Source organism: Panthera leo, chromosome B4, assembly GCF_018350215.1.
Source record: "Panthera leo isolate Ple1 chromosome B4, P.leo_Ple1_pat1.1, whole genome shotgun sequence".
Lineage (NCBI taxonomy): Eukaryota > Metazoa > Chordata > Mammalia > Carnivora > Felidae > Panthera > Panthera leo.
The window spans coordinates 79,537,397-79,551,088 of record NC_056685.1 but is presented as its reverse complement, the minus strand read 5'-3'; the positions used below and the strand labels follow the sequence as shown (position 1 = coordinate 79,551,088).

At 46.4% G+C, this 13,692-nt stretch overlaps 1 protein-coding gene across 3 annotated transcripts; it reads left to right on the top strand.

The window, feature by feature from the left end:
- The first annotated feature begins 1,539 nt into the window (after positions 1–1,539).
- On the top strand, positions 1,540–9,351 carry ATP5MC2 (ATP synthase membrane subunit c locus 2). Of its 3 annotated transcripts, XM_042946699.1 has the most exons (6): positions 2,065–2,092; positions 2,298–2,430; positions 5,149–5,218; positions 6,443–6,520; positions 7,077–7,270; positions 9,089–9,351. In XM_042946699.1, the coding sequence occupies exons 1-6, from the start codon at positions 2,068–2,070 to the stop codon at positions 9,201–9,203; spliced, it is 615 nt and encodes a 204-aa protein (XP_042802633.1). In that variant the 5' UTR covers positions 2,065–2,067; the 3' UTR covers positions 9,204–9,351. The 3 variants fall into 3 exon arrangements, with proteins under 3 accessions (XP_042802635.1, XP_042802634.1, XP_042802633.1); XM_042946701.1 differs by lacking the exons at positions 2,065–2,092; positions 2,298–2,430 and adding an exon at positions 1,540–1,631; XM_042946700.1 differs by lacking the exon at positions 2,298–2,430 and having other exon boundaries at positions 1,843–2,092.
- Positions 9,352–13,692: the final 4,341 nt, after the last annotated feature.

Below are 13,692 nucleotides of genomic sequence, written 5' to 3'. Positions count from 1 at the left end.
GAGCTGGAATCGTGGATTTAGGAAAGGCGGGAAGTCCCCCACCCTTCTCTCCTCGCCCGCGTCTCCGATTTCTCCCCACTCTTTCCCCTCCCTTTCAGGAGCTCAGGGCCATAAAAATGCAGATGGAGGATCGGTGTGAAATAACGGGCCCATATAAATCCCTCTGCCGCCCGCCTGCAAGATGGATTGGCCGCATTGAAATTCCTCCGCGAGGATAATTAAACTCGGGGCCTCATCCGGGCAAAATTACATTCCTGTAATGGCGTCGCTCGGGGTCCCGGGAAATTGCTCCGTGGGCTTTCAGCGGCGGTTTTTATCGCCGGCCGGGGTGTGCCTGGCTGCGGCTCGCCTCTCCTCCGGGACCGTAAAGCTGCTGCCGTGATTTATCCTCCCCTTCTCCCAAATCCGATTAAATGGAGGAGCTCGGGGCCGGGGCGCCGCGGGGCCCGGGAGCCGGGAGGGGGCGGCGGGAAGGACGGGGCCAAGGAGGGGAGGACAAACGGCCCCTCAGAGGGTGGCGGATTTGGCTTTATTTACAGCCGCGGCTCTCTTTTTATTTTTTATTTTTTATGGGGGTTTGGTGAGCTTTCCCCGTCCTTCTCGTGCTGCATTCAAGCGCGATGCCTGGGTAGCTGGGGTTTGGGCATGAGGAAAAGTGGGTAGGCCCTGCTGCCCTCCTTCCAAGGGGGCTGCTCAGAAACTGTCTCCCGAGACCAAGAGGCCTAGAAGAAGGGATGAGGGCCGGAGCTTCCCCCCCCCCCCCCAATTTATTTTGGAAAGGAAGAGCAAAAGGGCACGAGGGAGAAGCAGAGAGGCTTCCATGAGAGCACCTCATGGGGAACTGCTTAACTCCCACGGATGGAGCCTGGGCAGAGGCCCGGGCATGCCTGCAGTGACCTCACAGCCTCACTACAGGTCCCTGGTGCCTACTATTCCTTGACTGTCTCAGGACTCCAGAGAGAAGGCTTAGTGTCAGGACGCCTGAGTCACAATCATCATTAGCCCCTATCTTCTGGTTCGATGACGCTGGTTTCCTCACGGCTGATCGCTAGAATAAGAAAGACAGAGAGGAAAATAAAGGCGGGGCCGCCACAGGCAGCTGGGGCACTTTGCTGACTATTCGCCCACGGAACGGGTTTCCCATCCATAAAGTCAGGGTCCCTGGGCGACAGAAGACAGGAGTCCCATGACTTCATTTTCCTTCTGCCACATTTGGGCACTGAACCCCAAACCCGGTGTTTGTGATTTAACACTGAATTTCTGGTGTGGGCGGGGCTGACAATGTGACTGCACATGCTGGGTACGGGGACGTGAGTCCCAAGATCCCAAACGCCGAGCCGACCAAACCTCCGGCCACGTTACAGATCCGTTTCCACTGCAGTTGTCCTCATTTCTGTAGAGGGTCGGCTCCGCCTGCAGTTTCTCCTCTCAAACACCAGGTGGAGCGACTGGCCGAATGCGGCCACAAAGCTGGCAGGCGGCGCTGTGGCGCCTGGGCCGACCCTCAACGCTGCGATTTTTCTATCCTTAGAAGAACGACTCGTTGGTTCAGGCCGCGCCTGCGCCGAGCCTTCCCTTCGCTCTTCCCGCCCTCCCCCCGCCCCTCTCTGTCTTCTGTGCTCTGGGAGCAGGTAAGGCCTTGGGCCCTCGCGCCCGCGATGCGCCGCGCACGCGCGCGGGACACCCCACCGCGCACGAGTCCTTTGAGGTCCTTACCTTGCATGCTCCCACCCTGGCCCTGACGCCCTCCCTTGGGCCTGGTACTCCCTCGCCTTAGGGCTGCCCCTTCCGCGTGCCGTGACCTCCAGCCGCGCGGGCCTGGCGCCATCTTGGATGTCTCGTGGGAGGCGGGAGGGAAGACCGCCTTGGAGCCGGCGAAAGTCCAATCCCAGAGGGCTCGTTTTCACCTTTTCCTCTCGACCCTTGCAGACGCTCTGTCTCATCCTCTTGACTGTTCAGAGTTGCCACAAACCTCCGGCTCTCTCCTCCTTTTTATTGCTTTCCCTTCGCTTTCTGACTCGTTGCATTCTTACCCAGCAACTGCCAGACTTGGCCCCAGGACTTCAGATGCCACGAGTAATGGAGAGAGCAGGTAGTCTGTTTTAAAAGTAAACGTGAACGTGGTAGAAGAAAACAGCCAAAACACCCTCTCCGTTCAGGCTGTGCCCTGGGGAGACCTATGGCAGGAAAGAGGCCGGTTTCTTTGAAACCATTGGCTGTCTCCCAGTTTCTCCTCCTTCCACTCCAGTGAAGTTGGAGGAAACAAGTGGTGGGCTAATAGCGAGGTTTTCTATTAGAGGCAGCAGGCCCAAGAGAGTCGTGTGGGGCAGCCTGGGATAGTCTTCACCGGCCAGCTTTCCTGTCAAGGGTCTACCAAGAGTCCCCTGGCCCTGCTCTCAAGAGGAAAAGAAGGTTTAAGGAAGGGAATGGGTAAGTCAGCAGCCCCCTAATTCGGCTGATCTACACGAAGGAATAAACTCACGATGATGTAGGCCCGCTGATTCTGGATGAGGCTGTGGTCCGAGGTGTTGTAAGCTAACAGGTCCAGACTTACCTGGTTAGGTGGCCAGTGGAGGCATCTGTACTTTGCGCAGGCTCCCTTAATTGCCACCTTTTGTTGTGGACTTGTAACACGTCAGCACTACTTTCAGCTGTTTACACGTTATTTAATTTAACCCCCCCCCCCCAGCTATATTTTATGAATGATAATATTGAGATTTAATTGCCTTGGGGAAAAAAACTACTTGTTTATTATTTTTTAAGTAAGCTCTATGCCCCACGTGGGGCTTGAACTCAGGACTCAGGAATCACATGCCCTATTGACTGAGCCAGCCAGGTGCTTTACTCCTCCTTTTTCTTTTCTTTTCTTTTCTTTTTTTTTAATGTTTATTTTTTTGAGAGAGAGGGAGAGAGAATCTCAAGCAGGCTCCATGCCGTCAGCTCAGAGCCTGATGTGGACCTGGATCTCACCAGCCGCGAGCTCATGACCTGAGCCGAAATCAAGAGTCAGACACTTAAACGGCTGAGCCACCCAGGAGCCCTTCTTTTTTAAAATATTAGGAAAATTTTAGATTTTGACCCAAGTAAACCTTTACAGTCTGCAGCAGAATTGGGTTAGAGTTAACTTATGGGCAGTTTAAGACAGGGGACAAGAGTTGAAGGCATGGATTAATCCAAAAGTGACTAAGATTCTGGATTCAGAGGTGTGACCTGGGAAAATATTGAGTACAACTCCTTTAAGGAAGTGTCCTTTAACAGGTTTAAGTAATCCTGAGTATTTCAACCTGTAGCATATTAAGAAGTATTAAGTGTGAGATTTCAAGTCCTGGATCTACCACCACCATCATTTCAGGACTGATTTTAAGAATGTGCTCTTGGGGTACCTGAGTGGCTCAGTCAGTTAAGCATCAGACTTTGACTCAGGTCATGATCTCGTGGTTCATGGGTTCGAGTACTACGTCGGGCTCTGTGCTGACAGCTCAGAGCCTGGAGCCTGCTTCGGATTCTGTGTCTCCCTCTCTGCCCCTCCCCTGTTTGTGCTCTCTCTCAAAAATAAATAAATGTCGGGGCGCCTGGGTGGCTCAGTCGGTTAAGTGGCCGACTTCGGCTCAGGTCATGATCTCACCGTCCGTGAGTTCGAGCCCCGCGTCGGGCTCTGTGCTGACAGCTCAGAGCCTGGAGCCTGTTTCGGATTCTGTGTCTCCCTCTCTCTGACCCTCCCCCTTTCATGCTCTGTCTCTCTCTGTCTCAAAAATAAATAAACGTTAAAAAAAATTTTTTTTTAATAAATAAATAAATAAATGTTACAAAACAAAAACAAAAAAGACTGTGCTCCCAGTGTACCTAAGGATCACTTGAGAAGCTTGTTTGAAATATAGGATACTTGGGCCTTATCACCAGAGAGTTTGTCCATGAAGGTCTAAAGTGGCACCCGAATATGTATTTTTTTTTGAATATGCATTTTTTAATACATATACCATCCCTACCTTCGGGTAACTAGTTCACATGGACCTTGAAGAAATTCTTTTTTGTAGGTCTTTAACCACTCCTCTCTCAGATAATTTCTACTAACTTAGGCACCTACAGGGTGTCAGCTCTGTTTTAGGTCTTAGGCATACAAAATAGAATGCCTCTTAGTGTGATGGTGCAAATGAATACGTTAACAGTCGTGGCTAATTAGAGTAAAGGCAGGATTCTTCCTGGGTCTGCCTCGCCCTGTTAATTAATGTAGGAAATGGAAGTCTTTTGAGGAGTCCAATAACTTCCAGGGATTTCAGTAAAAAGATTTTTGGAGATCCTTCCAGGGTCTTGGCCACCAACAGCTATCTCCCAAGAGTCCTTAAAGGGCAGCAGTTTTAGTCCCAGACAATGAAGTCTTGAGAAGAGTTCCTTTTAGAGAGAGTAAGGGAAATTTAGGCAGAAGACACGGGAACTTCCTCTGACCACAACTCGTGAAGCTATAGAAATGAATAACAAATCTTAAAGCTGAGACCGGGTGGCTGCTTGTTCAGACTAGGGGGAGTCACTTGATTATAAGGAAATCTTGGAAGCTGTGTGGAGGAAATCTTGACTTTAAGGTTTTATTTTTTAAGTTTATTTATTCTGAGAGAGTGTGTGTGCACCTGTGCACGCGGGGATATTGGGGCAGAGAGAGAAACTCTCAAGCGGGCTCTGCACTGTCAGTGCAGAGCCTGATGCAAGGGCTCAAACCCATGAACCGTGAGATTATGACCTAAGAGTCAGACACTTAACTGACTGAGCCAGCCAGGTGTCCCTTGACTTCAGGGTTTTAATTCCGTCTCTGCTGATGACTTGAGGTCATTTACTGTCCTGTTTGGGCCATGTAAATTTAACAGAGCACCTTTTCTGCTATTAAGGATATCCTTTGGAGCGCCTGGGTGGCACAGTCAGTTAAGCGTCTGACTTCGGCTCAGGTCACGATCTCACAGTTCATGGGTTCGAGCCCCGCGTCAGGCTCTGTGCTGACAGCTCGGAGCCTGGAGCCTGTTCTGGATTCTGTGTCTCCCTTTCTCTCTGTTCCTCCCCCACTCATGCTCTGTCTCTCAAAAACAAATGTTAAAAAAAAAAAAAAAAGATACCCTTTGATGAACAAGGACAATATTTACAGCGCTACTTTTGTAATTCCAGCTCTCCTGCCACAGCCCCTCATCCCCTGAAAATGTATACCTGTGCAAAGTTCGTCTCCTCCCCCTTCTTGGTGAGTGCTTGCCTTTTCTGGGAAAGTTTTTGAAGAGGGGCATCGTGTTTCTTCCTTGCCACACGTTGCTCTTCACAGCTAGGTTGAGGGAAGGTCCTTTGCTGCGTTAGCCTGACAGCAGAGAGTGAATGCTTACCAGGCACCCCTGTCTCAGATCCCTTGGAGGCCAGTTAATTCTTTTCATCCAACTATGTTAGAAGAGTGTAAATGAGAATCTCGAGTAAGGTCAGGTTATTCCTATCTTGAAACTCTGTGTGCCTGTAAACTGGAACCCTGCCAGGAATGGTAAGCATGAAGTAGGTAGCCTAACTTGGACCGAGTACACGCTGTGTTCAGGATCTTGCACTGAGTGTCAGAGTCATACCTGGGAGTTCCCTCCAGAAGCTTCAATTTGGGTGGCAAGTTGAAACACACGGAAATACACGTTGGAAAAATATTTTGACTTAACAAGCAACAGCATGGAAGAATTTATAGATTAGATGGTGGAGGCAATTGGTTTATACATCTGTAAGTGAAAAGGAGTGATATTATTATTAGGGGGGGGTACCATTGATTGAGCACCTGAGTTTACCAGTTTGTATATATAATCTCATTTATTCCTCAAATCAACCCTGAGGTACAGCATTCCAATTTGGTAGAAGAGAAAGCAGGCTTAGAAAGATTTAAGTGACTTGTCCTAAGATCACACAGCTGAAGTAAAGCTAAGATTAGAATCTAGATCTGTCTGATTAAAACCCTGGCTATTAACTACCGTGTTGTCTGCTTTGGTTTGGGGTTAGTCAGAAAAGGCTACGAGAAGGGGTGAATTTTGAACGTGGATCTTTGTGCCTATTTTCCTGAAGGATGTGTCTAGGGAAAAATGCTCCTCTAATCATTGGCTTCCCTCTTACGGGTTGGCCATTACCAAAATATCTCTCTCTCACTGAGTGAAGCAAATGCTTCTGAGGCTTAGATTTCTTCCTGTTCTAGAGGCCTGTAAAAGGGTATGGTGAGAGTGGGTAATACCTCATAGCCTGAAAGGAAGTACATTTCTTCCCTTAAAACAAAGGAGAAGCCTAGGAAGCAAGAGAACTGGTTTGGTTCTTGAGTCTAAAATTTACTGGAAGTAAAAGAATGATCGAAGATAAAGAGAATGAATGGGGCATCCACGAAACAACTTGGGGTGGTTCTGAAATTCCTCCACACCCATCCTTGACCCTCTTGCCCTTGTGTCATTCCCCCTAGGTCAGGAGCACCTCTCAGCTGTTGAGCCGATCACTGTCTGCAGTGGCACTAAAACCACCAGAGACACTGACAGATGAGGTACCTTATAAGGTGGAAATTGGGCCTGTGGTTGGGGGTGAGGGGGGAAGAGGGTTACCTGGCAGCACCAGTAGGGGGAGTGCTGAGGACGATCATCACAGACTAAAGTTAGTGAAGGATCAAGGCCATTGGCTTTAGGTGAGGGTGGAGGACAGTTGATACCACATATGATCTAGTGTTCCAGTTTTTGCCACTGGCAGTGCATGCCCATGTGTGCTGCTGATAACTACCATTATGTGACCTGGTTTACTGACTTCATTTGGTGGCAGTTGGTCCCAGGAAGACGATGATTTCAGGGCACCAAGAACAGGCTAGGTCTTCAGTCTTATACTTCTAGAGCACACCTGAATTTTGAAGGTATTTGATGTCTACCTCTTGCATCAAAGAGTTCTGCTTGGCAGCATGTTAGGGGATTTTCCAGGGAGTTAAAAGTTTTTCTGTTTGGGGGAGAAGCCATGGAATGTGATAGCATAAAGGGTTTAAATGGTACAAAACTTTCTGAAGCAAAAAAGGGATTTCTTAAAATCTTTATCCTCTACCTGCATCTTCTTCACAGAGCCTCAGCAGCTGGGCAGCCCCACGTCCCCTGACCTCACTTATTCCTAGCCGCGGTTTCCAAACCAGCGCTGCTTCAAGGGACATCGACACAGCAGCCAAGTTCATTGGGGCTGGGGCTGCCACAGTTGGGGTGGCTGGTTCTGGGGCTGGAATTGGGACTGTGTTTGGGAGCCTCATCATTGGTTATGCCAGGTAAGCTGGGCCCTCAATTGGCTCTCAGATATGTTTCCAGAGGTCTGGGCAGAAATTTCTGGGGATCTTGAGCTATATGTCCTATACAGTAGCCACATGAACTTATTTGAGTTCAAATTTTAGTTAACTAGGGGCACCTGGCTGGCTCAGTCAGTAGGACATGTGACTCTTCATCTCAGGTCATGAGTTCGAGCCCCATATTGGGCACAGATGTTACATAAAAATAAATAAAAAAAATTTAATTAACTAAAAGTACACAAAGTTTAAATTTTGTGTACTTATAATGTGGCTAGGTGGCCACGTGTGACTAGTGGCTACCATATTGGAAAATTCTATTGAAAAGCTTTGGTTTAGAGTAGGAGTCAGCAAACTGAGGTGGAGGGCCATATCGAGCCACCGCCTGTTTTTTGTATAGCTGAGCTAAGAATGGGTTTAACATTTTTAAAAGGTCATGAAAAAGAGACCGTATGTGACCCACAGCATCTAAAACATTTACTATCTAGCTCTTTACGGAGAAAGTTGGCTACCACTGATCTAGAGCCTGAAGTCAGCATAGTGGTTTCTTTACTGTTTTTCCCCATCCCTGGGAATTCCCGACACCCCCCCCCCCCCCCGCCCCCCATCACTCCTGGGAAAACTGCCTTTGCAGCCAGCCCCACAGCTTCCTGACACTTGGGACTGTTTAGTCCCCACCAACCCCAGGCAACTCACTGTTAGAACTAAATTAATCCTCTAGAGACCTGCAAGTTCTCTTAATGCCTTTGAGGAAATAGGTTTATTTTTTAGGATGTATATGAAACAAGAAGCCTGACTGCTTCTGCATCCACAGTTCTGTTAAAAGCTGGCATTGCTTTACCTTATCCATCAAGCCTTCCAGAGGTGACAGAGTAAGGGAAATAGAAATTATATATTGACTTTCAAAGTTGGAAGACTTATCTTTATCCCATTTTGACTCATAATCTAAACCCCACAGACCATTTGTAGGCTTTTTTTTTTTTTTAAGTTTATTTTGAGAGAGAGAGTATGTGTACACACAAGCAGAGGAGGGACAGAGAGGGAGAGAATCCCATGTGGGCTCCACACCAGCAGCACAGAGCTGGACTCAGGGTTCAGTCCCACCAACCGTGAGGTCATGACCGAAATCAAGAGTCAAGACACTCAACCGATTGAGCCACACAGGCACCCCCCCCTTCCCCCCGCATTTCTTAAAGCCCAAAATCTTTAACTAGTTTGAAGTGAAAGAAGGTAGTGTGTCCCCTGGCTTTATGGAACATCACTAGAAAAACCCCATTGTAGAAGGTTTTTCTGGTTGTGTTTCAGCAGGCCATAGAGTTCTGAAGTATGCCCAAAGACCATCTAAAGAATAAAGAGGAGACCAAACCTTTAAAATCCCCCACTTTTTTAACATTGTAGTTCGGCTTTTATACATTTTTTTATTGGGGTTCTGCTCCTTCAAGTTTCAGAACACTGCTCTGATAGATTCTGCCACTCTGGATACCTGTTCCATCCTGGTTGAGCCCTGGATAGTTAAAGGTCCAGGCCCAGAGGTCTTAAGTTATGCTATGGGTGATCCACTAGAGGAGGTTATGTTTGTACCTGGGCCATGTTAAAGAATTTTGGATTGTCCACTCCCATCACTCAGTCTCTATAGAGCCCTTGATGGATCCGGCAGGAATTGGGGCCTGATGGTGCCACCATGAGAGACTCATTACATAAGATGAGCTTGAGGAGATGAATTTTCCCCGAGCCCACCTTTGATGTTTATCTTTTTCTTTGTGTGGACTAGAAATTCAGTCTTTTCTCCTCCCCTTCTCCCAGGAACCCCTCTCTGAAGCAGCAGCTCTTCTCCTACGCCATTCTGGGCTTTGCCCTCTCGGAGGCCATGGGGCTATTTTGCCTGATGGTGGCCTTTCTCATCCTCTTCGCCATGTGAAGGAGCCGTCTCCACCTCCCATAGGTCTTTTTCCCGTGTCACGTCTGCCCTGTATGTTCCTTTTCCTATACCTCCCCAGGCAGCCTGGGGAAAATGGTTGGCTCAGGGTTTGACAGAGGGAAGACAAATAAATACTGTATTAATAAGATCTTTTCTTGTGTCTCCTGTGTATATTTGTTCTTCTTAGTTGGCTGAGTGCCTTGGTGAGAGTGTAAGGCCTGGAGGGTGGTGACAGTTCTAAGTTCACCATGAGTCTGGGCTCACTTGTTCTTTATTCTCTGTGTCAGGAAAGCTTTATTCAAATTAGCACTCCTTTTTTAATAATTTTCACTGGGGATGGCCTGTTATCTTGGAGGACTGGGTCAGTAGAAACGAACAGCAGTGGCTTAACATTTTGACTAATGGGCTCTCTGTTGCCACTGCTACTATCCTGGCTCAGGGCCTCCTCGCCACCCACTTGGTCTGTTGCAGTAACCTTTTAACTGGCCTTCTGCCTCCAGTCTCTTCCCTCTAGCATTTACTTCTGCCCACCACTGCCAGGTTAATTCTTAAGTATAAGACTAGTTTTTGTTATTTACCAATTCAATAACAGTCTGCCCTCAGCTTTCTTGGCTTTATCTTTTATTATTCCCATACTCTACCCAAAGTGGTATTGTCATTTTTTAAATACTTTTACCTCTTTCCTGTCCTTATCTTCACGCCTTGCCCTTTGGCCATCTCTGCTTTCTTTTTCCTGAATCTTTGCTCACTTTCCTCTTTTTAAACTCCCTGTTGTCTTTAAAGACTGAGTTTAAATGCTACCTCTTACTCCATGAAACTTTTCATCTGGTTTCCATGTACCATCAGTCAAATGAGCATTAACTCAAATAAAGGACTGTAGATCATGTTGTATCCTTTATAATGCTTAGGGTCTGTGTAAATTGTGGATTTGCTATGTACATGTGTGTCCTTTATCTTCCAAGTTAGACTATTGGTTTTTTGAAGGGACTATGTCATGTTCATTTTGTATCCCTAACAGTATTTAGCATGATGTATCTCAGCAATATTTTTTTTTTTTAATGTTTATTTTTGAGAGAGAGCATGAGCGAGGGGGAGGCAGAGAAGAGAGAGACAGAATCCGAAGCAGGCTCCAAGCTCTTGAGCTGTCAGCGTAGAGCCCAATTCAGGGATTGAACTCGTGAGATCATGACCTGCGCCAAAGTCAAATGCATAGCGGACGGAGTCACCCAGTCACCCCTCTCAGTAATATCTTTGTCAAATTTTTTACTTGGTCATCTCACCCATCCACCTCACTTCAAAAATGAGGAAACTGAGACTTTGAAAAGTCAAAGGATTCTCAGGAACATTCAGTAGCTGAGCTGGAGCTAGAGCAAGGATCACATCTTCTAATCAGGGTGTCAGACTACCATACTCGATCCTGTGGGACTCCCCAAGCCCAGTGTTGCCAGTGACTTATTTTCCCAAGCATGAAGGAAAGGGCAGAATAAGCAAAGTAAACCTTTTCCCTTAAAAATCCCCCTCAAGAGGGACTTTGGACAGTGAGGTTAGTAAAAAGTAAAGAATTGTATTTTTAAAAAATTTTTTTAACATTTATTTTTGAGAGACAGCATGAGCAGGGGAGGGGCAGAGAGAGAGACACACACACACACAGAATCTGAAGCAGGCTTCAGGCTCTGAGCTGTCAGCACAGAGCCTGACGCAGGGCTCAAACTCAGACCGCGAGTTCATGACCTGAGCTGAAGTCGGACGCTCAACCAACTGAGCCACCCAGGTGGCTCAGTTTAGATACACAACGCACGCTTCAAGTAACTGGGTTAAAGTCCTTTCGTGATAATGTGAATGATCACAACAGTTTTTCTTTTGGTTTAATTGAGGACTATAAAATTAAAGCCCAGGGTAGAGACTTAACCCCAGAGTAAACATTCTCAGAAAGCAGGTCATCCAAAATCTTTCACCCTTGTCCTTTTGCTGTTGTGATCAAGGGTTGAGAGGGATCCTATCCATGGTTTGCTTCCAGATTGCTATACTGTTCCCAGCTAAGTGTATTGTGGGCTGTGGGGCTCTAAGTGGGGCTTTCACCAGAACAGCTCGAGCCAAGAGTAGGTGGAAGGTATCTATATATTTTGAGATGAAGAATAGACCTCTCTTTTGGTCTTGAATTTGTATGTCTGGTCGGTCCGCTGCCCATCCCCTTTCTGAGTCATCCAGTATCCTGTTTTCTTTCTCTCTTGGCCCTTTCTTTGGGATAGATTCTAGCTAATCCCTTATCAGCTTAGGTGCTTGGAGAACTCAAGGTTTAGTGGCCTTGTGTTTTTGTTCTCGCTGAGGTGAATGACGAGATGGTGTTGCAAGAAGCTTGGAAGCAAATTTCTTCGGGAGGAGTCAAGGCAACCTCTCTTTTTCAAGCCCCAGGAGATAATTTGCTGGCAGCCAAAGCTACTAATAACCTGGAGAAGAGGAGTGCTATGTTTCAGTAGAGGGTCCAAGAGCAAATTTCCTAGAGATCTTTCCAACTTTGATCACATTATGTAATGAAAGCTTTTTTTTCTCTCTCTCAAAAAAATTGTTAATGTTTATTCTTGAGAGAGAGGGAGAGACAGAGTGTGAGTGGGGGAGGGGCAGAGAGAGAGAGAGAGAGAGAGAGGGACACAGAATCCGAAGCAGGCTCCAGGCTCTGAGCTGTCAGCACAGATCCCAACCTGGGGCTCATGAGCCATGAGATCATGACCTGAGCCGAAGTCAGACACTTAACCGACCGAGCCACCCAGGTGCCCCTGTAATGAAAGTTTTCTACTTGCCCTTGTAGTTTAGAAAGAGCCCATGATTTGAAATCATATTTTTTTAAAGTATATTGGGGGCACCTTGGTGGCTCAGTTAAGCATCTGACTTCGGCTCAGGTCATGAACTCATGGCTGTGAGTTCAAGCTCCGCATCAGGCTCTGTACTGGCAGCTCAGAGCCTGGACCCTGCTTCAGATTCTGTGTCTCCCTCTCTCTCTGCCCCTCCCCTCTTCATGCTCTTTCTCTCCTTCAAAAATAAATAAACATAAAAAAAGTATAGTGGACCACAGTGTTACATTAGTTTCAGGTATATTGGGAAATGTTCTAATCTCTCTTCTACCATGGCCACTGTGATGTTGGACAGATCACTACCCAGTAACTTTCTAGGACCTCAGTTTCTCCTCATCTATTGAATAGGGATAATAATGTTCATCTCAGGAATTATGTGCATAGACACAGGTCCAAGAAAAGGAAAGGATGGTACCTTCAAAATTCAATATATAATTATTATTTGCTTTCTCATTCCCCATGGACCTCAGGGCATATCACAGGCATTTTGGAGCTAGCTTCTCCTTTTTCTATGGTTGGCATAGAAAAGGGAACTGACCATCCAAAATTTATAAAGTCTAGCCATAATCCATCTGAGAGAGAACCCAGGGATGCTGAAGATAGCGAGGCTTGCTTCCCTCTTCTGCCTTAGTTTTTTCAAGAGTCCTTTGCATTTCTTCAGAACCAGGGGAAGAATGCCATTTAGGGAGGAAGATGATGTCCTTTGGAGATCCTCTAAATGCTAAACAGCAATAATGAGTAACCCTGTTGCAGCCTCCCTTTCCAGATGGATTTATTAATTTAAGGCTTTATCAGGTCATCAGGATGAGATACATATTCAGGAACAACACTGATAATTTAGCATAAGTTGGTGTCCAGGAACCTAGAGACTGCTCTGTGTCTTACATCCTTTGAAGAGAAATGAGGTGAAAGAATATTCAGGTTGAATTCTGAAATAGAAAAAGGGAGAGGAGTAGCATCACACTGGTGAGGAGATTATATTGTCCTCATCCTCTTTTTGAGCAAAGAAATTGTCTTTATTGAGTCATATCTAAAATTATCATGCATTTTCCAACATGAATTCTTAGGACACACTCTTGGATGGCTTGGTGTTCTCACTGTTTGATGAGGAAAAATTAAAATACAAGGTGATTTTTTTAGTCCCCAAGCATTCTTTAAAATGTTATTATTTTTGAGGATTTAGCTCCAGGTACTGTGAATGTTAGGAAGTATATTGTGATCAAACTAGCAACCTTAGAAATGGCAGAAGGCATGATGGGTAGAATACAAGGATGAGGTCAGACCTCTCTCCTCTCAAATGCTTGGCTTCTCTTATTAGCGTGAATGGTTAGATAGTTTGTTCCCACTTTCTTTGTCCCCTTACCCCATAAGAGATTCTTTCCTTTCATCTTTTGAATAAGTGCTGGGGTAGGCAGGAATTTTTTAATGACTCCCCTAAATATGTCCTGCTTGAATCCCCAGAACCTGTGAATTTGATGGGATATGATACGTGTGGTTTTGTTACATTAACATGGCACAGTTGACTGACATAGATTATCTGTGTGGGTGTGATCTAATCACATGAACCCTTAAAAGCAAAGAGTTTTCTTAGTCTGGTGGCAGAAAGAGAAACGAGAGATTTGAGGATTCAAGGTGCCATT

Coding starts and splice junctions, on each gene's coding strand:
- ATP5MC2 (XM_042946699.1), top strand. CDS start 2,068: ATGCCACGAGTAATGGAGAGAGCAG. Junction 2,093..2,297: donor ACGAGTAATGGAGAGAGCAG/GTAGTCTGTTTT, acceptor GTTTTCTATTAG/AGGCAGCAGGCCCAAGAGAG. Junction 5,219..6,442: donor TCGTCTCCTCCCCCTTCTTG/GTGAGTGCTTGC, acceptor CATTCCCCCTAG/GTCAGGAGCACCTCTCAGCT.